Genomic DNA, 27,104 nt, shown 5'->3' with positions numbered 1-27,104 from the left:
GAGTATTATTATAAAAATTAATACTTTCTTCGTCCCTTTTTAGTTGTCACTTTGACTTTTTGCACGTAATTTTGGTTGATTAAAAAACATATTTCCACTTATTATTTTTCAATTTTTTTATGAATTAAAGTTTATAGTTTATATTTTTATTCATATAAAGAAAATGTTAAAATGAGCAGAAGTATGTTTTTTAATCGGCTTAAATTAAATGCAAAAGTCAAATTGACAACTAAAAAGAGACTGACGGAGTAGTAAACAAAAAATAAAAATAAAGTTTTACAAGTTAAAACAAATATTATAAATAAATAAATAACTTAAGTAATTTAACAAAGAGGAAAAAAGAAGACAAGAGGGAAGCCAATCACAGCTTGCGCTGAAGAACAGTGTCACAGTCTACCCTAAGTCATCCTCACTGACTGCCCACAATCACAACTCCCTCTATTCAATACGGTGCTTTACAATCTCACTTAACTTTCCAAATTTCGAGGTATGAATTGTTATTCTGTAATCTTTTTGTATCTTTTGTGATTTTGTGTAAAGAGATTGTTAATTGGGGGTTCCGGGTTCCTTTGAAATTTGAATTGTGGTAGTCTAATTTGGAACATCATCCTGATTAGAAGTAAAATTGTCAAAACGAAATCAAATAAAGAAGAAGTAATCCTCAAAAATTAGAAGTTTAAGTATACATGTCAGAATGGAGCAACAAAAGGAGCCGTAAAAGATTTACAAGTTTCGTACCGAAACAATCTCAGACCGTTTTAAAGTGAAGGTTTAGAATTACACAACAGAGTAGCATTGAGTTGATTACTAATGTAGCCATTAATAATTATTGATGTCTTCCTATACGCAGTCTGTCACCAGGGAATAGTATGCCTAATTGCCTACCAAAAAAATATGTAGTTCTGGCCCTTCCGGCAAAGTATAATGCCAGAAGGAAACACAGAGCTACTACTTTGTATAGCTCTTTGGATCCTAGGAATTCATTTTTAAGTTTCAATAACTCAATATTGTTTTTTTTTTTTTTTCCATATTAGGAGTATTCTATAATTAAATATTTGAGCCCCCCAAAGATTTTAGTCGTGATTCCGCCTTTGTACACAGGGACTAGATTTGTGATGATGCCATTACATAACACGTAAAATTCGTCACATTTACATTATATACACTAGTACAAAAATGACTTTAGGAGTCGCACTTTTAGTGTCGGTTATTTACAGAAGCGACACCTTTGATACTTATATGCGTCGGTTGTGTGTTTAACCGACGCTGTTGTGCAAATTTGTTTATTTTTTGCGTCGGTTGCACCACTTGACCGACGCTTTTGAATTACAAAGGCGTCGGTCTTTTGATTGCCGACGCTACAGATTGCTCAAAGGTGGCGGTTCCTTGACAACCGACACTGTTTATCACTGTATAGTGTCGGTCAGTTAGTAACCGACGCTGTAGAGGTCATATATTGTGTCGGTGTTTTATTACGCGACGCTGTAGAGTAGATATACGGTGTCGGGTTATAATTAACCGACGTAGTTGTTTTATAAAAAACAAGTAAAATTAATCTAACTGATTAAAGTATACTCTTCTCTACTGTAGTGCCGCATTCCGCTGCTTCACTCCCTAACTCAACCCCGCTGTCTAAAATTCTCTCCTCTCTGTTTCGCTCGATTTCAACCCCTTCTTCGCTCTCCTTCCCACTACTCGGATTCAATCGATTGGCCACTGCTTGGATTTGGGTTCTCTCGAATTAGGGATTCAATCAATTGGCCACTGCTCGGATTCGGGTTCTCTCGAATTAGGGACTCAATCGATAGGCTGCTGAGTTCAATCGAGAGGCTGCTGGGTTCAATTGAGAGGCTTTTGGGTTCAATCGAGAGGCTGTTGTTGGACTTTAGTCGATAGGGTTCTGTGGGCTCTCTCGGATTGAGAGGCCACCGCTCGGATTGGGGTTCTCTCGAATTTGTACTGCTGCTAGGTTCTCTGAGATAACTGCTGTTGGTGCTGGTTTGTTTATTAAACTTTTTGAACTTGAGTCGATAGTATTCTGCTTTATTTTGTTTGTCTACTTTAGTTGCAAATACTATAACTTTTGTGTTATATTTTGTTTGTCTACTTTTGTGTTATATTTTGTTCACTGTTAGCTCATTACTCTATGAATTCGTCAGCTCGTTATTGTTATAGAACTGGAGTGGGTCTATACAGGCATTTGACTCTGTAAGATGATTGTGAAATTGGATTAAGGTTTATATAAATAGAAAACATACCAAATATAAAGTGGTCAAGACTTGCATTAGGCACAAACTCATAAATAAGAAGTCTTTCATTTCCTTTGAAGCAGAAACCAAGAAGTCTGACTAGATTCCTATGCTGCAGTTTGGCCACTAAAATAACCTCATTTTTGAATTCTTGTTGTCCTTGATTTGAACCCAGAGACAGCCTCTTCACAGCTATTTCTTGACCATTTTGTAGTGTGCCCTATAATAATGGACATACAACGCCAAAGATAAGATAACTTTAGAGAAGCAATTGTTTTACAAAAAGTATTATAGCTTGTATTATATTGACCCTTCTGATAAGTAAAGACCCACTTGAACTCTGTTCTTACCTTGTAAACTGCCCCAAATCCACCTTCTCCGATTTTATTGCTATCTGAGAAGTGATTTGTAGCAACTTCAACAGTATTAAACTCGTATTGCAAGGATTCAGTGCTGTTCACATCATCCATATCACTAAGTGATTTTTTGGTGCCATTGCCATTCGACCAGCATCAAACTTGCCATTGCCAATGTTATGGCACTCTCCAGAGAGCATTTGAGTTGATTATAAAATTATTTGTCTTTGCACACACGATACAGATACTTTTGGTGCCTATCATTGGCCTTCACAATATTCATTTTCACTCTGGAGCTTATTCTCCATAATCACCTGCAACTGCACATGATGTTTCATTTCTGTGAATCAGTCCATCAGTCAACCCTGGCCTACACAATCAATTTGGATTATTTTTCTAGCGTTTAGCTAGCCACATTGTTCATTAGCAGATCATATTAGAAAATATGCACCTGAATTGATCACTAGAGGAAAAGTCATTTGCACAAGAACTCTAGCACAGATATAAAGCATATTTGACTGTTTTAATGCAAATACAGTTTTGGACTCACCAGTAAAGATAAAGTGAAGGGTGATATAAATTTTGGGCATTTTGACTTTAAGAGAAGAGTGGTACCCTATTGATCTTGTGGGGTTGAGTTTGTCTCCCATGACCTTTTCTTTGTACTCCCTACTTTTAGGTTGATCAACTTTGTTACTCTTAATCATTGTATACATCACTAATGAAATCTTAGGTAGCTAACCGAGCTGGGCTCCACAAAATAATTTGAAATGTTATGATTGCTCTTCTTGAATTTCCCTCTAGTGGAGAAATATATTGTGATTTACAGTATGATAACTTAGTTCTTCTTAATCAATTTTTTTTGACTAGTAATTAAATAGTTTAGGTTAATTAAATAGGAGAATTCACTAAGTGATAAATAATAATGTTAAATTACTGTGAGCTGGACAAAGTAACCAAGAAGTGATAATCTGTAATCACTTTCATTGTCATTGCACTTTTTTCTATTTTTTTTAAAATGACACCAGGAACTAAATCTTGCGATACTATCCATAATATTGCATAATCTTGAGATTTTTATGCTCTAAAGACGTTTGATGTAACTAAGTAGAGATTGTAATTAATTTGTACTCTTCTTAATGTAGACATGATCTTTTGGATTTTATAATATATAATTTCTGTTATATATTAAAATTTTGGATGTACTGTATTAATAATTTGTTGAGTACAGTATTTTATAACGAAACAGGTATAAATTGAAAATTCAAGAATAAAAAATAATCTGGGAAAAAAAATTAAAATAGATACCAAAGGCGTCGGCATTCCTAAAGACCGACGCTGTTGGTCTTAACATATAGAAACGGCATTCTAAAACACCGACGCTGTTGTCGTGACCTATAGCGACGGCGTTCCAGAAAACCGACGCTGTTTATCCTGTCATATAGTGTCGGCATTTTAAAAGACCGACGCTGTTGGTTTGGACTTTTAGCGTCGGTTTTGTGGAAGACCGACGCTGTTTGTTAACCAAGAGCAACGCTGAGTTAACCGACGCTATAGGCATATACCTACAGCGTCCCCTGTATTTGCTACGCCTGTTGACCGACGCCTTAGGGTTGTTTTGACCGACACTGAAAGTCATTTTTGTACTAGTGATAATTGAAAAAAATAATAAAAATTATATCATTAGAAAGTATATTTAGTCTATTTTAATATGCAATTTTCAGATTTTAAAAATAATGAATAGATACTTTGTACTAATGTTTAGTCAAAAATTGGTCAATTTGACTTCTTGAAAATTAAAATGGACATGTAAAAGGGGATGGATGGAGTAACACTTGATTGTTAATGTCAAGACATATAGACAGCTAGTCCGATCCATTCAGTCAAATTTTTAGGGTTTTGCTGCAGCTTATGAAATTCAAGCTGCACAAAATATAAAAATATTAAAATACACATCCTGTCCTCATATCAAGTTTGTCAAACACATGTGGAACTAGTGTTGCTCTCCAGCTCTCCTATAAGTTTGCATATATACTGTGTGCGAGCATATAACTGGTTTAGGCATAGGGAAGAAATGAACTTAATAAGAAGGAATTTATTGATTTAAGGAAAAAGAGAGCACACCAGAAAGGGTGTAAATCTGGCAGCTTACCTTTATGCATTGCAGCTGTCTCCGACTTCTCTTTCTTTGAGCCCAATCCAACTCACTCAAACTTACCTTTATGCATTGCAGCTGTCTCCGACTTCTCTTTCTTTGACCCCAATCCAACTCACTCAAACTGGTTTATGACCATAGTTTTGCTAGAATTGAGTTTATAAATTACTAGTTTGATGCCGATTTTCGTCATGAACAAGACATCATAATTAATGGTTTTTGTATAGAGCTTCGTTAAATAAGGTATAGCCATTCATGGCTGTTTTATGGAATTATTGGGGATTTTTACTGAGCTTGAGGATTTATTCTAAGAGAAACTCTGAAATTTTGGGGGTCTGATTCATGTCATCTCTATATGTAAAGAGAAATTTTATAAAGAATATGGAAGAAATGCAAAACGGGGCTATCTTTTGAGAGTCTCATTTTAGATTTTACTTCTTTAATCTGTTGAACTAGTTTTGGAGTCCCTACTTCCATTACTAAAGTTTGTACGAGCTACTAAATATTCTGGTTCAATATTTTTAATAGCTTAGTTGTTGATTGTATTGTTTCACCAGTGTAAATGATATGGTTTGGATTTCTCAAGTAGGGGAAATAGTTTGCTTGTTCTTGATGGTTGATTTGAATTTTAACCCTTAAAGAAATTCAGTTTATCTACTTATATTTTTAACAATTATTTGAAGACATGCCACTAAACTATTTTTAAACCATGCCTAAAACTCCCTAGAGCTGATCCTGATCTTGAAACATAGCTATTGTACAAATGAATTGGGTGTGGAATCACTAAAGTAGATTCTTTAAACTCAAATCTCTAGTCTTTATCGCAACCACCCATCATTGCTGTTTTTTTTTGACAAAGATGAAGTTGTAATTACCTAAATTATCCAAGTCCTAGTTGATTTTACCGGGCTCTGTGGACTTTGGACTTGTTTAGAATCTTGATTCCAGATGAACCTGGAGTTTTGATTAGAACTTTAAATTTTGACCAGCACTGTTATACTTAAACTATCAACTAATACTTCTAGTTGTATGTTGTTTTTCATTTTCCTGAACGTTTTGTTTTGGTAGAGTGTCCTTTTCCTCAGAAAATTAAGACTTCAATATATATTGAATTTCAGTAAATGCCAAGTACAGATAGAAACATCGATAAGGAGGAGTATTGGAAAATTATTCACATTCCAGACAAGGCACCTATTCCACCACATTTGCAACCCACAGGTAAACATTTATGATGTACTTGATAATTTTGGCAACATATGATAAAATATATTTGTGTGTCTTCGGTAAATCATAATTACATCTAAAGGGCTGTTTTAGCTTTTCCATCTCAGTTGAGATTGTTGGAGACTTGGAGTAGTACAAATTGAAACTTTAGACAAGGGATTGTGTCTTTTAATATGTGTAGTGGTCTGTTATAGTTTTCTGTTGTGTGTGTATGTTTGTGTATATTTATCTATGCATTGAATTCTTAAAATGCTTTGTTGTTGTACTGGTACAGTGAATGCCTATGCTTCAGTAATTAATCCAAAACGTGCTAACACACTTATAAGGTATGTGACTGTAATTTTAGGTCCTTGTTGATTTATTTTTACCTAATCTCTTCATTTCACAAAAAAAAAAATTGTATTTTAAAAGTTTTTTCTTCAATGTAACAACTTGTAAGACTATTAAAAAATGATTTTAATCTCGTGCCATCAGTTCTTACTAAATCTGTTAAATGATTTTAATCTCGTGCCATTAGTTCTTACTAAAGTATGTTATTAATATGGATAATTTAAAACAAGATATACTTTTTTGCGCCAAGAAAGCGACAAATGAGATCATTTATTTATTAATAAAAGAGAATTTTTTTTGTCTAAAGCCAAAATCTGAAATTTGCTGCCATATTGCACATTTGTCATAGTTATATTTACTTGAAAAAAGTGCATATTACTTAAATTTGGATTGTTATAGCTTGACATGTGAAACAAATTGAATGTTATTAGGAGGTTGAATAAGATTTCTCCACTCGAAGATCTTCGCCATGTGAAGCGCATATGCAAGAAGTGTGTTGAAGGTGTGCTTAAACTCTGATACCAACGTATGCGATATCATATGCCTTGCTTCCTGTGGGTTTATAATAGATAAACATCAAAGTAAGGATCTATAATCTGTTTATGCTCTAGGAGATAAATGTGTCGATTGATTTTGGTACTTTTAACTTGTTATTGAGTACCAATGGGACTTGCGTTCTTATGAATGTCAAATGCAAAAAAATTGCAACATAAAAAAAAACTAAAAAATAAAGAGGATACAGGAGCTGCATTCTTTCAATATTCAATTTAGTATGTCTGATCATGCATATGTTGTGACCCATAGGAATACGGTGGTGACTATAAGCATTTAAAAATCTACAGGAAACGTTCAGTTATTGGTGATATTATGTCTGGCTTCTGATGGGAGTGACCAGTCGGAAAACATACCCAGTGAAATGGTCGAGCTAATCAAGTCATACCAGTTGAGTACATTTATCACAAAAGTAGGTCACCCTTTAATTTTTTACTTTATATTCCATCTTTTCTTTTATTAGTTTCAGGGTTGTATCTGTTCGTGTAATTAGCTGTCCAAAGAACTTTGAAGTGTTTTAATCCATTAGATTACTAACAGAGTACGGGCTGTTCCTTGAGATGTTAGTTTTATCCCTAGTTATGCTTTTGGTTATCGATAAAATGTATTATTTGTATTTAGTACATTTTAGTTAGTGACTGATTTCATCGCCATATTGTGCTCACACTTGCATAATTATAAGTGTTGGGATCCTTCTGTGGTCGTATCACCCTGGTCTTTTTGATTTCTTGTAGTCATTGGTATATGTGATTCATGTAATTATCCTACACCTACACCACGCATAAGCACATTGATTTGGGAAGGGCTTGAAAATAGGGATAATTGTAACTGATAGGATTGACTGCCTTATACTGACATTTTCAAGAGTCATTGATATACTTGATGAACATAATTTATGATCGCTGCTGACTTCTTATTGCATCTCCTTGACCTTGTAATTAAGTTTTTTTTTTATCTAGCCACTTTTCTAGTCTCTATTCCCGATTTATGCCGTATCAGTAGTTTATGTATGTCGTATTAGTAGTTTATTCTGGTCATTAGTGGTAAGTTTCTTTGTTTTTGTCACAACTTGTTAGGTATCCAAATATGCAGCTACATCAAAAGAAGAATGGGAAGAACAGTGCAAGCTATGGCCAACTTTATATCATCCACCAACCTAGTATGTGGTTTGTGATCTTAGCTAAGTAGTTTCTTACAAAATATAATTATTTTGCTATTATTAAATCACTTAAAGTATCAGTTTGTTTGGCTGAATCGTCTAAATTTTAAACTTTTTCCTCTTAGGCGTTAAGTTTCTTGCCTCTGTTGATTTAAGCTAATTTTTTTAGGAATCACCATTTATCTTTATATTGCTAATGAACTATACCACAACTCTCTTTGAAGAGATAAGTGCTTTTTTTTATGTCTAGACGATTCTGACAGTATTTCATCACATCGGTAACCTACTTTCTAGTTCAAAATATTAAAAGTAATGGTGGTTGGCAGAAAATTTGATGGAACATTTCAACAGAACCAGTAGAAATGCAAACAATTTTCAGATTTATCCAGTAAATTTTTTATAGTGATCATATTCTCTAATAGTGAGATTACAGTTTACAACTGTTTCTCTAAATATTATTACTTGGAAGTTGGAAACCAAGTAAATTTCTAATAAAAGGAAAACTATATGAAAGAAAACTATATGTATATATACTTTCCATCGTTAATTTACTGCTGTGAGTATTAAAGAAAAGAATTTCTTTGTCCCATTATATAATCTAATATATTTCGAATATATACATATTAATATAATTATATATCACCAAATTACAATTAATCATTTCTCAAATAAAAACATAAATAACTAGTAATTAAAATTTCTTAATCCCATGATTAACATCAGCATTGTATAGCATCTGTACCTTTTCAACAGGTGTAGTATTGCCAGTTAGCTTCTGCAACTTTAATTCTCAAATCTCTAACTGTGAAAGTTTTTTTTGTTCTCTACGAAATATTGTCAGAAACTTTTTAGGATTTAAAACACCTACGGATATAGCAAGACCTTGTTTGTCATAAGCTGAATTACTAGTTACTTGCCCTTTGTAATATTTTCAGTTGATTAATTGGTTGCGTAATAAATCAGTAATGAACATATCATTTGGTATCTCGTGTGTATTAGTTTCACCTTTGTTTTACTATACCCAAATTTTTGGTTTGCAGTTGTGCATGATACGGTACATATGTTTGCCAATATAGTTAGTTTTGCTTAGTTACTGGCAAGTGCTGAAAAGGTCAAAGATTAGTAATTAAATTGAACTTGAACATGAGATGAATTGATTTTTAACTGTCAAAAGGTTCATTTACTGTCTAAATTGTATCCTGATTAATTGATATGTATTTGTTTCATTTTTTTGCACAGCAACATAGACGGCATCACTGGATTTAGTGAAGAAAACTCACAATCAGTTTGTGAGTTCATGAAATTAGCTATTGATTTGGCAAAATCTGTTGATGGTCAGGTAAATATCTACCTTTATCACTAATTATACCATATTACAGATGCTTAGGGGCTGGACCTGAAATCCTTAATTTAGTTTTATATATCAGAAAGAGGCCTTATCTTTTCCGTACTCTTAATAATGAACAGATGAATATATAGGATTAGGTATGTAGTGAACAAGTCCCTTTGTATTTTGTGTGCATTAAATTCTGAGATAATCAGGCATACACTTGCAATTTCTCTTATTACAGAGATTTAATTTACATACAAGTCAACTTTATGAATATCATAAAAGTACCCTGTTCCTGGAAACTATATTAAACTTTCAATGTCCATATATAACCCCATGCGTGAAAAAATTGACCAAAGTCCCTTGCAGAGCCATATAAAAGCCAAATGTAAGTTAAAACTGAAAGCTGGACCCTTGATAACGTCAAACATGCATAGCTACCATGTTTAAATTATTACCTTTATTAGTGGACGGCTTATTCTTTTGCCACATGGTATCTGCTTCTGCCTTGCAGATTGTAAATGCTGCTGTTATTGTTAATCCAGCATCTAATCAAGTGGTAGCAAGATCGTGTGATCAGGTTTTTTCGCAGAATAATCCTTCAACAAGGAACAGTGCTGGAGAAGGGTACCTAGAACCATGTAAATTGACATCTTCTTCCATCAGTAATGGACTGCAAACCTATACAAATTCAAGTTCAAACTCTTCCTTCAATGAACAGAAGAGAACATATGGTGGCGTTTCTTGTTTACATCCTTGGCAGTGGGCTGAACAACAGTCCCAAGCAAGTTGTTTTCGCCACCCTTTTCACCATGCTGCTATGGTTGCTATCGACAATTCTGCTGCCAGAGATAGATATCTCTTCCCTGCTAGTGAACATATAGTTGATAAATGCTGTCAGGCTGAAGTTATGGATTCACCTTCTACAGTATCTCCGTCTAAAAAGCAAAAGACTGAAACAAAGGTAAGCTCTATTATGTTTTGTTTTATCGTAACGTAGAGTGACTTAGACAGCATCAAATTTGGACCCTCTTACAACATAATGAGCCAACTTTTATGCATCAGTCTGCCACTTCATATGTCTTGCACAACTATATTCTACTCTGTTAGTAAAATGTAATGGATGAAGTGAATATCCATGTCACTTGAAAGGGCCTTTTTTATAGAAGTAAAACTCATATCTGCAGTATTAATCCCTAAGAATTTTGGATCTGGTAGTTATGATGGAATGCAATTCTTTTCCACACAAGTTTGTAGGAAAAATGGGGTATATTCTGGTTAGATTTATGAACTTTTAGGCGTCGTCTTTAATTTGTGGAATATAGTTTATATCTATATAATTTAATATCTAATATTCAGAAAATAATATAAATTATGAGAACAAAATTTGCTGAATTTGGTGGATTCTATCCAAAAGAAAATATTGTGCGGAAATGAAGGAATTAATTAATAGTCTCGCATAGAGGTGGCAATTTCGGGTAATGAGTCAGGGTTTCTTACTGGATCCAGTTTTTGGGGCAACCCGAACCTGAAATGGGTTAAAAAATTTAACCCGAACCAACCTATTCAGTACCTGATTAACTCAAAAATGACCCGATTTGACCCGAAATTTAATTATAGTTAATTATTTTTATTATATGAATTGATGTTTTTATTGTACTATATTAAAATAATAGTATTAATTTAATGAAGTGGATAATTTATTTAAATATTATATAAATATGACAAATGTATGTAATTATGTATTGTATATTTATATTATACATAATATATTATATATTAAAATATTTCGGGTTGGTTCGGGTACACCGGGTCAACCCGAACCTGACCCGAGTTTTTCAGGTAAAAAATTACCCAACCCGAAATATGAAAACACTGACCCTAATTCGTACTTTTTTGAGTGGGGTTTCTGTTGGGTTTCGGGTTGTGTCGGATTTTGCCACCCCTAGAACTATAAATTTGACTTCATGCGCCATTAAAATGAAAGATTTAAACGGAGTTACTGGAGTGCTTAAATTTCTCATTCAGCTTAAGGTGATCTTTCAGGTGGAGGATTCTGGAATACAAAATGGCGAACATAATGCCTGTGGTTCCATGCCAGTCAGACCCTACTTATGTACTGGTTATGACATATACCTTGTTTGGGAACCATGCATTATGTAAGTTCTCTGATATTCATGTTATCTCTTATGTACTTCTTTGTTACAGAAAGAGATGCTTGTGGCTGCGACTTCAATACTTAAATCAAGTATTTACTGGAAGTTTGGAAGAAAGGTTTACCTATGCTGTAGGCTGCATGTTATACTAACCTTCTCGATTCTCCTACCCACCTTTTCTCTGAGTGTTTATTAATTATTTCATGTGCCAAATGTAAGGTTGTGTTCCCAATGAACATGTCCTCAGGGAAGCCCAAGTATAAAATGCCTTTCTTGGCAATCTGACATACTACTGCTTTGTAGCCATTATGATCCGTAGTAGTATCACAATATCATTAACGACGACAACTTAGTTGCGATACATGCATAACGTCAAACATCTTTATCATGTACAAATTTGCCAGGAAGATGTCTTCAGGACCAATTATTTTGCACTTCTAAGGAACTCACATCTTCAAGTTGTGTTTGATGTTGCTGTTGCGTTTCCCTCCCCGTCTCTCTTTTAATTATTTTTTGGATTTCTGATGCTTTGTGGGTTTATCTGACAGGTGTGCCATGGCACTTGTTCATCAGCGGATTAAGCGTATATTTTACGCTTTTCCTAATCACAATGCTGGGGCGCTTGGAAGTTTGCACAGATTGCAAGGAGAAAAAAGCTTAAATCACCACTATGCTGTTTTCAGAGTCTTTTTACCAGAATCTATATTGGATAGAGATGATGTTGTCACTGCTGTTTCTGGAAGTGATAAAAACAAACACATGTTCTATAGGAGGTATGTACTTGCAATTAATTATGCCCCTTGTTTTTTATAGGAGGGAACACTTCCATACTACCATGGTAGCAGATCATCTCCAAGAGACTCTCTAATTGAGCTCTTAAGTAGAAAAATAAAGAGCCATGTCCAAAATAGAGCTCCAAGAGACTCTTAGAGGCTCTTTAAAAAGTAAAGAGCTCACTCTCTCTCCTCTCTTTTAGGAGCCGCATGATAAGTGGTATTTATACACACTTATAGGCCTTCATTTCCACTTAAATTGGTTGGTTGTACTTAAGTGTTTAGTGTCTTTTGATTTGTTTTTATTGTTTTTCTGTGCAGGTCACGAGTTGAGGTGATGAAGTGATTTTCTATCATTTTAGGTTGGTTTTGGTGCATTATTTGCAAGAATAGAGAATTGTGGATTCATCAAGACTTGGGATTTTGTGGGTACATCTTCTACAAACCCTCACGAGAGCACACTCGTCCACTAGAGCTATCTAGGGGTTTAAAGGGCTTGTTGCATGTGCTAAATGCAACCGTGATCACCTACGGAAGTGGTACTAGAAGCGAGGAAGGACATGCACGCGAGAACGAGCGAGAAACGAAGAAACGGAGCTGCCAGTGCAGACACTAGCGCGCCCGCGCTAAGTGGTAGCGCGCCCGCGCTACTAACTGCACCAACTAGCGCGCCTGCGCTAAGTTAGCGCGGCCGCGCCCAGCAGAACTCCCCGGGCCGATTTTTACAGCTTTTTAGTGGATTTTCGCAGCGGTCGAGGCCCGGTTGACTTAGTCAATGCAATTTTTATTTCTCGTGTGTAAAACCCTAGCCTCGTAGAAGTAGTTTTAGTAGAGAACAATATCGTAATCATAGTTTTAATTTTTATCGAAGCACATTATCAGTTGTATTGGATCGTTCTTTGCGAGGAAGTGACAGTTTCGAGCAAGATCGTGAACATCAAATCTGTGACGTGTGATCCTTATTATTATTAATTCAAGCATTTTTATTCCATTCAATTCTTGTCTTTTCTTTATAATGTTTTCACTAGAACCCATGATGTCGATTAGTTCGATTATGAACTAACCGCCTTCATGGGATTCTAATGGATTTATCGATGTAATCTAGTATCGAATATTAATTACTTGATTTTGTGACGTACGTTGATTTCTTTGCATGAGCCGTGCTTATTCTTCTTAGGAGCGTAGCTAACTTCTAAGTTGTTTGTTAATTCTTTCTGAAGCGAGAGTGGATGATTGAATTTAGAACTATGCCATGTAAACATAGGATTATGTGAATGAAACATAATTTGTGGTAGACTTGAACTATTTTTATCACCCTATGTAATCGCGATAGATGACTTGTTATTAAACCTCTCTGCTTACACTACCGCTATAGAGATATAGGGTCTGAGCTTTGTTGGTGTCCATGAGATTTCTATCTTAATTGTGGATTTTGATTGGTATGATATGTGTGCAACGAGAGTTGGCATGTATTACTTCGTGTTGTCTGATTAGGATCAACAGTCGCATGTTAATCAGTAAATTCAATTCTAGATGAATTCGATAATGAAGTTAGAATCCCATGTGTTTTCCTATTCTGAAATTGATTAGTAAATTTTAGTTATTAGTATAAAAGAAACCAATCCTTGTTAATTGTCTTAGCAGTGATAATTGATCATACATTGTTGCATAGGTGCGTATTCTTAATTCACCAGTCTCTGTGGGATCGAACTTAATATATTACTTGTGATCACGTGCGCTTGCGTGTAGTGTAGATTTTTGCGAACAAGTTTTTGGCGCCGCTGCCGGGGACTCGGTGTTAATTAATAGTTTATGTACTTGTCATCAGTGTGCATTAAAATTCACTGACTAGGATTCTATTCTCATCTCACTTTTCTTCTTTTCTTTATTCCAGGTACTTGGGTCGCGTTTATGCAAACACGTTCTCAGACCCGTAAGAAAGCAATTGATTCATCTTCTACTTCTTCTTCTGATTCTGAAACAATGACAGAACCTGAAGCACAACCAGACAGCAAGGCATTGAAGGATTTCTCTATGCCAAAGATCGATGATATCCAATCAAGCATTGTCAGGCCTGCAATCGCAGCCAAAGCCTTTGAAATCAAACCAGGAACTATTCAAATGGTTCAGAACTCGGTACAGTATGGGGGTTCTCCTACTGAAGACCCAAATATGCATATACGGAATTTTATAGAGATCTGTGACACTTTCAAATTCAATGACGTCTCTGATGAAGCTGTGAAGTTAAGACTTTTCCCATTTTCACTGAAAGATAAGGCCAAGGGATGGTTACATTCTTTACCATCTGGTTCGATTACTACATGGGAAGATCTGGCTCAGAAATTTCTCACTAAATTCTTCCCCATGGCAAAGACTGCTGCACTACGAAATGCTCTATCTCAATTCTCTCAACAATCAGGAGAAACATTCTGTGAAGCCTGGGAGAGGTATAAAGAGATGCTAAGAAAGTGTCCCCACCATGGTATGCCGGATTGGATGCAAATAAACAGTTTCTACAATGGTCTTGGACCTCAATCCAGACCTATGCTTGATGCTGCTTCTGGAGGTGCGCTATGGGCTAAGAGTTATGAAGAAGCTTATGATCTTATTGAAATGATGGCGGCTAATGAATATCAGAACCCTACTCAAAGACTTACTCAAGGGAAAGTAGCCGGAATTCTTGATCTTGACACGTCTACAGCTATAGCAGCTCAACTTAAAGCTCTCACGATGAAAGTCGACTCTCTGGCTCACCAAGGAATTCAACAGCCAATCATTATTTGCGAATTATGTGCTGGTACTCATGCTACTGATCAGTGTGCCATTTCTAGTGAATCAGCACAATTTGTGAGCAACTTTCAGAGAGGTCAACAGCCTGCTCCAGCTACTTATCACCCTAACAACCGAAATCATCCTAATTTCAGCTGGAGTAATAACCAGGGGTATAACCAACCTCAACAAGGATTTCAACAGGGACCTAAACAGTACAGTCAGGCTGGAAATTCACAACAGTATGCACCTAAACAGCCATATCACACCCCCCCGGGATTTCAGAATCATGGGCAATCAGCTAACGAAAGGTCTGACATGGAAGAGCTAAGGCTCATGTACAAGAGTCAAGCAGTAACTTTAAAAGCCTTGGAGACACAAGTCGGTCAGTTAGCTACGCTTTACTAAGCAGACCACAGGGGAATCTCCTAGTGATACAGAGGTACCAGGTAAGAGGGACCCTAAAGAGCAAGTCCAATCCATTACGCTGAGATCTGGAAAAACTACAACAGGGCCTACCTCAACATTAGTACAAGATCAGGGTGATAATCCGCAAGAAATTCCAGCAGAAGTTCCTTCAAATACAATTGGCACCAACCCTACTGTTGAAAAGGATAAGGCTATTCCTGCAGCTGCTCCGATGTCAAAACCAGTATATCCACCACCTCCATTTCCTAGGAGGTTAAAAAAACAGCAGCTGGATAAACAATTTGGTAAATTCCTAGAAGTATTCAAAAAGCTTCACATCAACATTCCATTTGCTGAAGCACTCGAGCAAATGCCTAGTTATGCCAAGTTCATGAAGGGTATTCTTTTCAAAAAAGCTAAAGCTCGAAGAGTTAGAGACCGTGGCTTTAACGGAGGAATGTAGTGCTGTACTTCAACAGAAATTACCACCTAAGCTTAAGGATCCGGGAAGCTTTACTATTCCTTGCACTATCGGGAAGTTCTCTTTTGATAAGTGTCTGTGCGACTTGGGGCTAGCATCAATCTGATGCCTCTATCTATCTTCACACAACTTGGCCTGCCAGAGCTCAAGCCAACAAATATGTCTTTACAGCTGGCTGATCGTTCGATCACATATCCGAGGGGTATAATTGAAGATGTGCTAGTCAAGGTTGATCAATTAATATTTCCAGCCGACTTCGTGATTCTTGACTTTGAAGAAGACAAAAGGATTCCTATCATCTTGGGTAGACCCTTCTTAGCCACCGGGCAAACATTGATCGATGTCCAAAAAGGGGAACTTACAATGAGAATACAAGATCAGACGGTCACGTTCAATGTATTCAATGCAATGAAATTACCAACCGATGAGGAATCTTGTTTCAGTATGGATGTACTTGATACTACGGCAGAAGCTAATAGCCAGAGGGTTTTACAGGATGATGTATTGGAAGCAATCCTTACCAATGATGAGAAATGGGACAGTGAAGAAGAATTGGAAGAAATCCATCATCTTAACTCATCACCTTGGAGAAGGAATTTTGAACCACCTGTAGAATCTCTTGGCTTAGAAGAATTAAAGGAAGATCACAAACCACTACAACCATCAGTGATCGAAGCACCTAAACTGAACTTAAACCGTTACCGGATCACTTGAGGTATGCTTTTCTTGGTGAACGTTCTACTCTTCCTGTTATTATTGCAGCTAAACTTGTCAGGTGAGGAAGAGGAAAAACTTTTGAGGGTGCTAAGGGAATTCAAAACAGCAATTGGGTGGACTATAGCTGATATCAAGGGAATCAGTCCATCATTTTGTCAGCACAAATTCTCATTGAAGAAGGAAGCAAACCTTCAGTGGAACAACAAAGAAGGTTAAATCCTATCATGAAGGAGGTTGTAAAGAAAGAGATTCTTAAATGGCTCGATGCAGGTATCATATATCCAATTTCAGATAGCTCATGGGTGAGCCCAGTACAATGCGTGCCTAAGAAAGGAGGAATGACAGTAGTAGCCAACGAAAAAGGGGAACTCATCTCAACTAGAACTGTCACGGGTTGGAGGATTTGCATGGACTACAGAAAGCTGAATAAAGCTACAAGAAAAGATCACTTCCCTCTGCCTTTTATTGATCAGATGCTTGACAGGTTGGCTGGCCATGAGTTCTATTGTCTGTTAGATGGGTATTCTGGCTATAATCAGATTGCTATTTTCTCCGGAAGATCAAGAAAAGACAACCTTTACATGCCCTTATGGTACTTTCGCATTCCGAAGAGTACCTTTTGGTTTATGTGGTGCACCAGCCACTTTTCAAAGGTGCATGATGGCAATATTCTCAGAGATGATCGGCATCAATGTGGAGGTATTCATGGATGACTTTTCTGTATTTGGAACATCTTATGACGAATGCCTCACGAATCTTAGAATGGTTCTTAAGCGCTGTGTGGAAACTAATCTGATTCTCAATTGGGAAAAATGTCATTTCATGGTGCAAGAAGGAATCATATTGGGGCATAAGGTATCGGCCAAGGGACTAGAAGTCGATAAAGCTAAGGTGGAGACAATTAAAAATCTTCCTCCACCACTTTCAGTCAAGGGCGTCCGAAGCTTCCTTGGTCATGCAGGTTTCTATCGGAGGTTCATCAAGGATTTCTCGAAAATTTCTAAACCTCTTTGCAATCTGTTAGAGAAAGACATTCCATTCAAATTTGATGAGGAGTGCTTGGAAGCATTTGAAATCTTGAAAAAGAAGTTGACATCAGCACCTATCATCACTGCACCTGATTGGAGTAAACCATTCGAATTAATGTGTGATGCCAGTGATTATGCTGTAGGAGCTGTACTGGGCCAGCGAACAAGCAATGTGTTTTCATGTTATCTACTATGCCAGCAAAACATTAAATGATGCACAATTGAACTACACTACTACTGAAAAAGAACTTCTAGCTATTGTCTTTAGCTTTGAGAAGTTCAGGTCTTACCTTCTTGGAACAAAGGTAGTGGTATATACTGATCATGCAGCCATTCGATATCTCATCACAAAGAAAGATTCTAAACCAAGACTAATTCGCTGGGTTTTATTGCTCCAAGAATTTGATGTGGAAATTAAAGATCGAAAGGGCACAGAAAATCAGGTAGCGGATCATTTATCCAGACTAGAAGATCACAGCAAACAAACTACCGACAACACTCTAATCAATGAATTCTTCCCAGACGAACAGTTGTTTGGAGTTGAAGCAGAGAGCCATGGTTTGCTGACATTGTGAATTATCTAGTGAGTAAGGTCATTCCTCCAGAATTCTCTTATGCTCAACGCAAGAAATTCCTTCACGATGTGAAATGGTATATTTGGGATGAACCCTTTCTGTTTAAACAAGGAGTCGATCAGATTCTCAGACGGTGTATTCCTAATAATGAAGTTTGAGGGAGTTTTGCGTGAGTGCCATTCCACTGGTTATGGGGGCCATTATAGCGGAGAGAAGACAGCAAAGAGGGTACTTCAAGCAGGTTTTTACTGGCCAACTCTGTTTAAAGATGCTCATCAATTTGTGTTGGGTTGCGATCGATGTCAACGTACAGGTAATATTTCTAGGAGGAATGAAATGCCTCTTAAAATGCTTTTGGAAGTTGAAATATTTGATGTTTGGGGTATTGACTTTATGGACCGTTCGTTTCGTCTTGCAACAACCAGTATATTCTATTGGCAGTTGATTACGTGTCTAAATGGGTGGAGGTGAAAGCCTTACCTACAAATGATGCTAAGGTGGTCTTGCAATTTCTACAAAAACAAATCTTTACCCGTTTCGGAGTCCCTAGAGTCATTATCAGTGATGAAGGCTCTCATTTCTGCAATCGGAAATTCACAACCTTGATGACGAGGTATAATATCAATCACCGGGTTGCTACTACTGCTTATCATCCTCAAACAAATGGTCAAGCTGAAGTGTCTAACAGAGAGATCAAACGCATATTAGAGAAGGTGGTTAACCCTTCTAGGAAGGACTGGTCCTTACGATTAGATGAGGCTGCTTGGGCTTATCGAACAGCTTATAAAACACCGTTGGGTACTTCTCCATTTCAGTTAGTGTTTGGCAAGGCTTGTCACCTACCAGTTGAGTTGGAACATAAGCTTATTGGGCCCTAAAGAAGTTGAACTTCGACTTACAATTAGCTGGAGAGAAACGAATGATGCAACTCAATGAGCTAGAGGAGTTTCGCCTCCGTGCTTATGAAAATAACAAACTCTACAAAGAAAAGGTGAAAAGATTGCATGATCAGCGGCTGATACAAAAATCGTTTGTGGTTGGTCAATTGGTGCTATTGTATAACTCTCGGTTGAAGCTGTTTCCAGGGAAACTCAAGTCACGCTGGTCAGGGCCATTTACAGTCAAGACGGTATTTTCCCACGGTGCAGTAGAAATCTATGCAAGATCACCGGAGGAATCATTTAAGGTTAATGGTCAAAGGTTGAAGCCTTACTTTGGCGGAAATGTGAATCGTGAGGTACAAACCACGATTCTTCAATCGGAATCGGATTAATTCTGGACTTCACGTCGAGCTAACGACGTTAAACAAGCGCTTCGTGGGAGGCAACCACGCATTGGAACCACATTGTACCATTGTAAACCTCAAAAACACAAAAATCGAAAAATTCGGCCTCCGGTGTCAGACACTAGCGCGCCCGCGCTAGTGTCAGCGCGCCCGCGCTAAGTTGCACAGCGCGCCCGCGCTATACTTAGCGCGGCCGCGCTACTGACTGCCGAGTCAGCCGAGTTTTCACCCAAAAATTATTTTTTTTTTTCGTTTTAAAAAGCCCACAATCCTAATTTTTGCATGCCTAGCCCGAAATACATCCCATAAAACCCTAACTCAACTCTACAATCCTTATATAAACACAAAACCCATATCCAAATCCCATTATAATTCTCTAAACCCTAATTACATATACACATCCATACACACAACCTTCATCCAATCTCTCAAACCCACTACACACAAATCTCTTTCAACTCTAAATCTCTACCAATGGCACCCAAAGAGCCGAAGATCACAAGGAACAAGCACCCAAGCCCCCGCATCTAGCGATTCTTCCTCGATGGGTGAGGTTGAGTTCACCTCGGATGGTGCGCGAACCGAGTTTCAACGGCTTATGAATAAGTCGTTAGTCAAGGAGAGGGGATTCTTACCCACGGCGGAAGATGGTGAGCTTTTGAACATGGTTCAAGAGCGGGGTTGGGAGTCTTTTTGCGAGGCTCCGGAGGCGGTTCCCTTGGCTATTATTCGAGAGTTTTATGCTAATGCCAAGGAGAATCGCGATGGATTCACGGTGGTGCGGGGAATCCGTGTGGATTATAGTGCGGATGCGATCCGCCGAGTTATTGGGGGGCGTGCCAGGCGCCGTAATGAAGAAGATTGGGTGGTTGAGAGGATTGGGCGTGCCAAACGCCGTTTTGATGACGATCCGGTTGATCTAGAGCGGTTGGTGTATGACATGTGTGTACCGGACACGCATTGGAAGATGACTGCACCTCCTTTGCCGGCACATGTTTCGTTTCCTGCAGCTGCGTTGAACCGGTATGCGAAGGCGTGGAACGCCTTCATCTGTGCTAACATCATGCCACCTTCACATGGGCATGAGGTGACAGTGGAGAGAGCTATTCTGCTCTTTGGGATTGTCTCGGGCAAGTATATTGATCTGGGACATGTTATTCATCAGGGGATTCTGAGGTTCTTGAAGGGAGGAACCACTGGTGCCATTCCATATGGCACAATTGTTACGAAGCTCTGTCGATCGAGCGGTGTTCGTTGGCCATCCAACGAGCAATTACAGTTGCCAGGGACACCTATTGATCATTCGGCGATCAGTCGGATGACAGAGTGGGATGGAGGAGTTCCCCACCCTCGAGGCCTCGGGTACTTATATGATGAGATGCCAGGGGGACGTCCAGAGTTTGTGAGGAGGGAGCAGCCTAGAGCTTCTGGAGCTGGTACTTCACAGACGGAGAGGAGCTCCGAACCGATGGGAGATGCTCATTATCGCCGCCTAGCGAGACGGATGGATACCATGCATGACATCCACCAGAGGTTTGCTTTTGATTTGACACAGGCTCTAGGTAGTGCTTTTCAGGCACAGGGGGTCACAGTTCAGTGGCCGGTATTCGGAGCAGGGATGCAGTATCCTCCACCTGATTCACCTCCAGCAGAGGAGGGGGAGGACTCGGACTCCGAGTAGGTAAGTGGGTGCTCTAGCCTTTTTATCACTTTCAATGGGGACATTGAAAATTTTAAGTTTGGGGGTGGTAATCTAAGGAAGGAGCATATTATTAGATAGTTTTTTTTTATTTGCATGTGTTAGTTAGTTCATGTAGTTCACGTTTTTTTTTATTTTGCTTTGATTATTTCTCACGTTTTCTTTCTATTTTTCTCATATTTTCTTTATTTTTACATGTTTAGTGGTAATTGTCGTAGTTAGTATCACGAGCATTTGCATGAATTATGAAGTTAAGCCAAGTTAATTGCCTATGATGAGTTATGTGCGTAAGTTCTTGATTAGTAGTTTCAATTGCAATGCTAGGTTAGTACTTGGAAATTGCTTGTGTGGAAATTGTAATTCACATATGTTCTTGAGATAGGATTTAGACGAAATTCCATGAATTCTAGGATTGAATTGAACACCCTTCAGCTTAGGTCTGTAAATCTTAAGTTTGGGGGAACTGAGGAGTAGATATACCTTTCTAAAAAAAAGAAAAAAAAAAAAAAGTAGTAAATAAATTCACTACAAAAAAATAAGTGGTAGAATTAACTAGGTTGAGCTCATTAGTACTCGAGTAATTAAGTCTGAGGGGACTTTGTGCCTAACAACCTAAAGCCCTTCGTGGTTTGGGATTGTTGACCCAACGCTCGCTACATGGGTACTAGTGCATAAATCTTTAGGGATCTCAACCATTGCACAGTTAAATAAACCACTAGAATAGAGTGAATAATTGGTGTGTGAAGTCTTGTGGGTTTCGTAACGCATTTACACTGCGAAGCGCTCTGACCTTAGACCGAGCAATTAATCACCAATAAAAAGAAAAAAAAAAAATATATATAGTGAATAAAATAGAAGGGTGTGGACATTCTTTGGGACCTTGGCTTTAGTTGGACTTGAGTGACGGGGTGTTAGTTTAAACTTTTACGATTCTTGATTGGGATTCTGTGGGAGTAGTAGTTTTTGTCTTGTCTCAATAAAAGAGCATGCTTGCACACACTGGCACTCCACACTTGTAAATAGAAGAGTAATTGACTTGGTAGCGAGAGAGATGAAATTCGAGAACATTAGCACAATCTGAGGTATTATAATTGGCAAGGCAATTACTTCATAGTTCACTCATTCATCACGTAGTTGCATTCATGCATTGCATTGTATTATTGTATAGTGTCGTTGACGCTTGAGGACAAGCATCAGTTTAAGTTTGGGGGTGTGATAAGTGGTATTTATACACACTTATAGGCCTTCATTTCCACTTAAATTGGTTGGTTGTACTTAAGTGTTTAGTGTCTTTTGATGTGTTTTTTATTGTTTTTCTGTGCAGGTCACGAGTTGAGGTGATGAAGTGATTTTCTATCATTTTAGGTTGGTTTTTGGTGCATTATTTGCAAGAATAGAGAATTGTTAGAATCTTTGATTCCAGATAACCGGAGTTTTTGAGTAGAACTTTAAATTTTTGAGCCAGCACTGTTATACTTAAACGAACTCACTAATACTTCTAGTTGTAATAGTTTGTTTTTCATGTTTCCTGAAACGTTTGTTGGGTAGAGTGTCCTTTCCGCAGAAAATTAAGACTTAATTGATTGAATTTCCAGGAAAGGCCAAGTACAGATAGAAACATCGATACGGCGGCGTATTGGAAATTATTCACATTCCATACAAGTCACCCTCTTCCACCACATTTGCAACCCACAGGTAACATTTATGATGTACTTGATAATTTTGTGCAACATAGGATAAATAGATTTGTGTGTCTTTTCGGTAAATGCATAATTACATCTAAAGGGCCGTGTTTAGCTTTTCCATCTCATGTGAGATGGTTGGAGACTTGGAGTAGTACAAATTGAAACTTTAGACAAGGGATTGTGTCTTTAAATATGTTATGGTCTGTTTATATTTTCGTTGTGTGTTATGGTTTGTGTATATTTTATCTATGCATTGAATTCTTAAAATGCTTTGTTGTTGTAACTGGTACAGTGAATGCGAGCTTCAAAGTAATTATCCAAAACGTGCTAACAGAACACTTATAAGGTATGTGACTGTAATTTTAGGTCCTTGTTGATTTATGTTTTACCTTACTCTTCTATTCATTCACAAAAAAAAAAAATTGTAATTTTAAAAATTTTTCTTCAATGTACAACTTGTAAGACTATTAAAAATGATTTTAATCTCGTGCCATCAGTTCTTACTAAATCGTTAAATGATGTTAATCTCGTGCCATTAGTTTTCGTACAAGTAGTTTAATATGGATAATTTAAAACAGATATACTTTTTTGCGCCAAGAAAGCGACAATGAGATCATTTATTTATTAATAAAAGAGATTTTTTTTGTCTAAAGCCAAAATCTGAAATTTGCTGCCATATTGCATTTGTCCATAGTTATATTACTTGAAAAAGTGCATATACTTAAATTTGGATTGTGTAGCTTGAACATGTGAAAAAATTGAATGTTATTAGGAGGTTGAATAAGATTTCCTTTCTCCACTCGAAGATCTCGCCATGTTGAAGCGCATAGCAAGAAGTGTGTTGAAGGTTGCTTAAACTCTGATACCAACGTATGCGATATCATATGCCCTTGCTCGGTGGGTTTATATAGATAAACATCAAAGTAAGGATCTATAATCTGTTTAGGCTCTAGGAGATAAATGTGTCGATTGATTTTGTACTTTTAAACTTGTTATTGAGTACCATGGGACTTGCGTTCTTATGAATGTCAATGCAAAAAAATGGCAACATAAAAAAAAACTAAAAATAAAGAGGATACAGGAGCTGCATTCTTTCAATATTCATTAGTATGTCGGATAATGCATATTTGTGACCCATAGGAAGACGGTGTGACTATAAGCATTTAAAAATCTACAGGAAACGTTCAGTTATTGGTGATATTATGTCTGGCTTCGGATGGGAGTGACCAGTCGGAAACATACCCAGTGAAATGGTCGAGCTAATCAAGTCTACCAGTTGAGTACATTTATCACAAAAGTAGGTCACCCTTTATTTTTTTACTTTATATCCACTTTTCTTTTATTAGTTTCAGGGTTGTATCTGTTCGTGTAATTAGCTGTCCAAAGAACTTTAGGTGTTTTTAATCCATTAGATTACTAACACGAGTACGGGCTGTTCCTTGAGATGTTAGTTTTACCCTAGTTAGTCTTTTGGTTATCGATAAAATGTATTATTTTATTTAGTACATTTTAGTTATGACTGATTCATCGCCATTGTGCTCACAACTTGCAAATTATAAGTGTTGGGATCCTTCTGTGGTCGTATCACCTGGTCTTTTTGAATTTCTGTAGTCATTGGTATATGTGAATTCATGTAATATCTACACCTACACCACGCATAAAAGCACATTGATTGATGGGAAGGGCTTGAAAATAGGGATAATTGTAACTGAGGATTGACTGCCTTATACTGACATTTTCAGAGTCATTGAATACTTGATGAACATAATTTATGATCGCTGCTGATCTTTTAGTGCATCTCCTTGACCTTGTAATTAAGTTTTTTTTATCTAGCCACTGTTCTAGTCCTCATTCCCGATTTATGCCGTATCAGTAGTTATGTAGGTCGTATAGTAGTTCTGGGTCTTAGTGGTAAGTTTCTTTTTGTTTTTTGTTCACAACTTGTTAGGTATCCAAATATGCAAGCTACTCAAAAGAGAATGGGAAGAACAGTGCAAGCTATGGCCAACTTATATATCCACCAACCTAGTATGTGGTTTGGTGACTTAGCTAAGTATTTCTTACAAAAGATAATTATTTTGCTATGATAAATCACTTAAAGTATCAGTTTGTTTGGCTGATCGTCTAAATTTTAAACTTTTTTTTCCTCTTAGGCGTTTAAGTTTTCTTGCCTCTGTTGATTTAAGCAATTTTTTTAGGAACACCATTTATCTTTATATTGATAATGAACTATACCACAACTCCTTTGAAGAGATAATTGCGTTTTTTTATGTCTAGACGAGTCTGACAGTATTATCATCACATCGTTAACCTACTTTCTAGTTCAAAATATAAAAGTAATGGTGGTTGGCAGAAAATTTGAGGAACATTTCAACAGAACCAGTAGAAATGCAAAACAATTTTCAGATTTATCCAGTAAATTTTTATAGTGATCATTCTCTAATAGTGAGAATTACAGTTTACAACTGTGTCTCTAATATGATTACTTGGAAGTTGGAAACCAAGTAATTTCTAATAAGGAAACTATAGGAAAGAAAACTATATGTATATATACTTCCATCGTAATTTACTGCTGTGAGTATTAAAGAAAAGAATTTCGTTTGCCCATTATATAATCTAATATATTTTCGAGTATACTATTAAATATAATATACACCAAATTACAATTAATCATTTCCTCAAATAAAACTAAATAACTACGTAATTAAAATTTCTTAATCCCATGATTACATCAGCATTGTATAGCATCTGCCTTTTTCAACAGTGTAGGATTGCCAGTTAGCTCTGCAACTTAGTCTCAAAATCTCTAACTGTGAAAGTTTTTTTTGTTCTCTAACGAAATATTGTCAGAAACTTTAGGATTTAAAACACCTACGGATAGAGCAAGACTTGTTTGTCATAAGCTGAATTACTAGTACTGCCCTTTGTAATTTCAGTTGATTAATGGTTGCGTATAAATCAGTAATGAAACTATCATTTGGTACTCGTGTGTAGTAGTGGTTCACCTTGTTTTACTATACCCAATTTTTGGTTGGAGTTGTGCATGATAGGTACATATGTTTTGCCAATATAGTTAGTTTTGGCTTAGTTACTGGCAGTGCTGAAAAGGTCAAAGATTATATTAAATTGAACTTGAACAGGAGATGAATTGATTTTTAACTGTCAAAGGTTCATTTACTGTCTAAATTGTATCCTGATGAATTGATATGTATTTGTTTCATTTTTTTGCACAGCAACATAGACGGCATCATGGATTTAGTGAAGAAACTCACAATCAGTTTGTGAGTTCATGAAAATTAGCTATTGATGTGGCAAAAATCTGGTTGATGGTCAGGTAAATACTACCTTTATCCTAATTAATACCATATTACAAATGCTAGGGGCTGGACCTGAAATCCTTAATTTAGTTTTTATATATCAGAAAGAGGCCTTATCTTTTCCGTACTCTTAATAATGAACGAGAGAATATATAGGATTAGGTATGTAGTGAACAAGTCCTTTGTATTTGTGTGCATTAAATTCTGAGATAAGATCAGGCATACACTTCAATTTCTCTATTACATTACGAATTTAATTTACATACAAGTCAACTTATGAATATCATAAAAGTACCCTGTTTACCTGGAAACTATATTAAACTTCAAATTCCATATATAACCCATGCGTGAAAAAATGACCAAGTCCCTTGACAGAGCCATATAAAAGCCAAATGTAAGTTAAAACTGAAAGCTGGACCCTTGATAACGTCAAACATGCCATAGCTACCATGTTTAAATTAGTACCTTTATTAGTGGACGGCTTATTCTTTTTGCCACAGGTATCTGCTTTTCGCCTTGCAGATTGTAAATGCTGCTGTTAGGTTAATCCAGCATCTAATCAAGTGGGTAGCAAGATCGTGTGATCAGTTTTTGTCGCAGAATAACTACTTCAACAGGACAGTTGCGGAGAAGGGTACCTAGAAACCAGGTAAATTGACATCTTCTTCCATCAGTAATGGACTGCAAACCTAGACAAAAGTCAAGTTCAAACTCTTCCTTCAATGAACAGAAGAGAACATAGGTGGCGTTTCTTGTTTACATCCTTGGCAGTGGGCTGAACAACAGTCCCAAGCATTGTTTTTCGCCACCCTTTTCACATGCTGCTATGGTTGCTATCGACAATGCTGCGCAGAGA

The 27,104-nt window shown here is 36.9% G+C and overlaps 1 protein-coding gene and 1 non-coding gene across 3 annotated transcripts; one reads left to right on the top strand and one right to left on the bottom strand.

Moving 5' to 3' along the window:
* Window positions 1-335: 335 nt before the first annotated feature.
* On the top strand, window positions 336-13,280 carry LOC108202160 (tRNA-specific adenosine deaminase TAD3). 2 transcript variants are annotated; one of them, XM_064092440.1, is made up of 12 exons: window positions 337-487; window positions 1,591-1,998; window positions 5,879-5,978; window positions 6,259-6,310; window positions 6,746-6,816; window positions 7,157-7,278; window positions 7,943-8,025; window positions 9,265-9,364; window positions 9,870-10,319; window positions 11,402-11,514; window positions 12,060-12,284; window positions 12,606-13,280. In XM_064092440.1, the coding sequence occupies exons 3-12, from the start codon at window positions 5,882-5,884 to the stop codon at window positions 12,628-12,630; spliced, it is 1,338 nt and encodes a 445-aa protein (XP_063948510.1). In that variant the 5' UTR covers window positions 337-487; window positions 1,591-1,998; window positions 5,879-5,881; the 3' UTR covers window positions 12,631-13,280. The 2 variants fall into 2 exon arrangements, with proteins under 2 accessions (XP_063948512.1, XP_063948510.1); XM_064092442.1 differs by lacking the exon at window positions 1,591-1,998 and having other exon boundaries at window positions 336-487.
* Window positions 13,281-14,663: 1,383 nt separating this feature from the next.
* Window positions 14,664-14,770, bottom strand: LOC135149958 (small nucleolar RNA R71). The gene has a single exon (XR_010288317.1). It is a non-coding gene; the product is annotated as a small nucleolar RNA R71 (small nucleolar RNA).
* Window positions 14,771-27,104: the final 12,334 nt, after the last annotated feature.

This window comes from Daucus carota, chromosome 1 (assembly GCF_001625215.2).
Source record: "Daucus carota subsp. sativus chromosome 1, DH1 v3.0, whole genome shotgun sequence".
Classification (NCBI taxonomy): Eukaryota; Viridiplantae; Streptophyta; class Magnoliopsida; order Apiales; family Apiaceae; genus Daucus; species Daucus carota.
Note: the sequence above shows the minus strand (reverse complement) of the source record. Positions and strands in the feature narration are given on the sequence as shown.

What these genes read in the sequence shown, in the direction of transcription:
- LOC108202160 (XM_064092442.1), top strand. Translation starts at nt 5,882, where the DNA reads ATGCCAAGTACAGATAGAAACATCGATAAGGAGGAGTATTGGAAAATT. An exon ending in CAAAATCTGTTGATGGTCAG is followed by an intron (nt 9,365 to 9,869) that starts GTAAATATCTAC and finishes TCTGCCTTGCAG; the next exon opens with ATTGTAAATGCTGCTGTTAT. An exon ending in AAACACATGTTCTATAGGAG is followed by an intron (nt 12,285 to 12,605) that starts GTATGTACTTGC and finishes TTTTCTGTGCAG; the next exon opens with GTCACGAGTTGAGGTGATGA.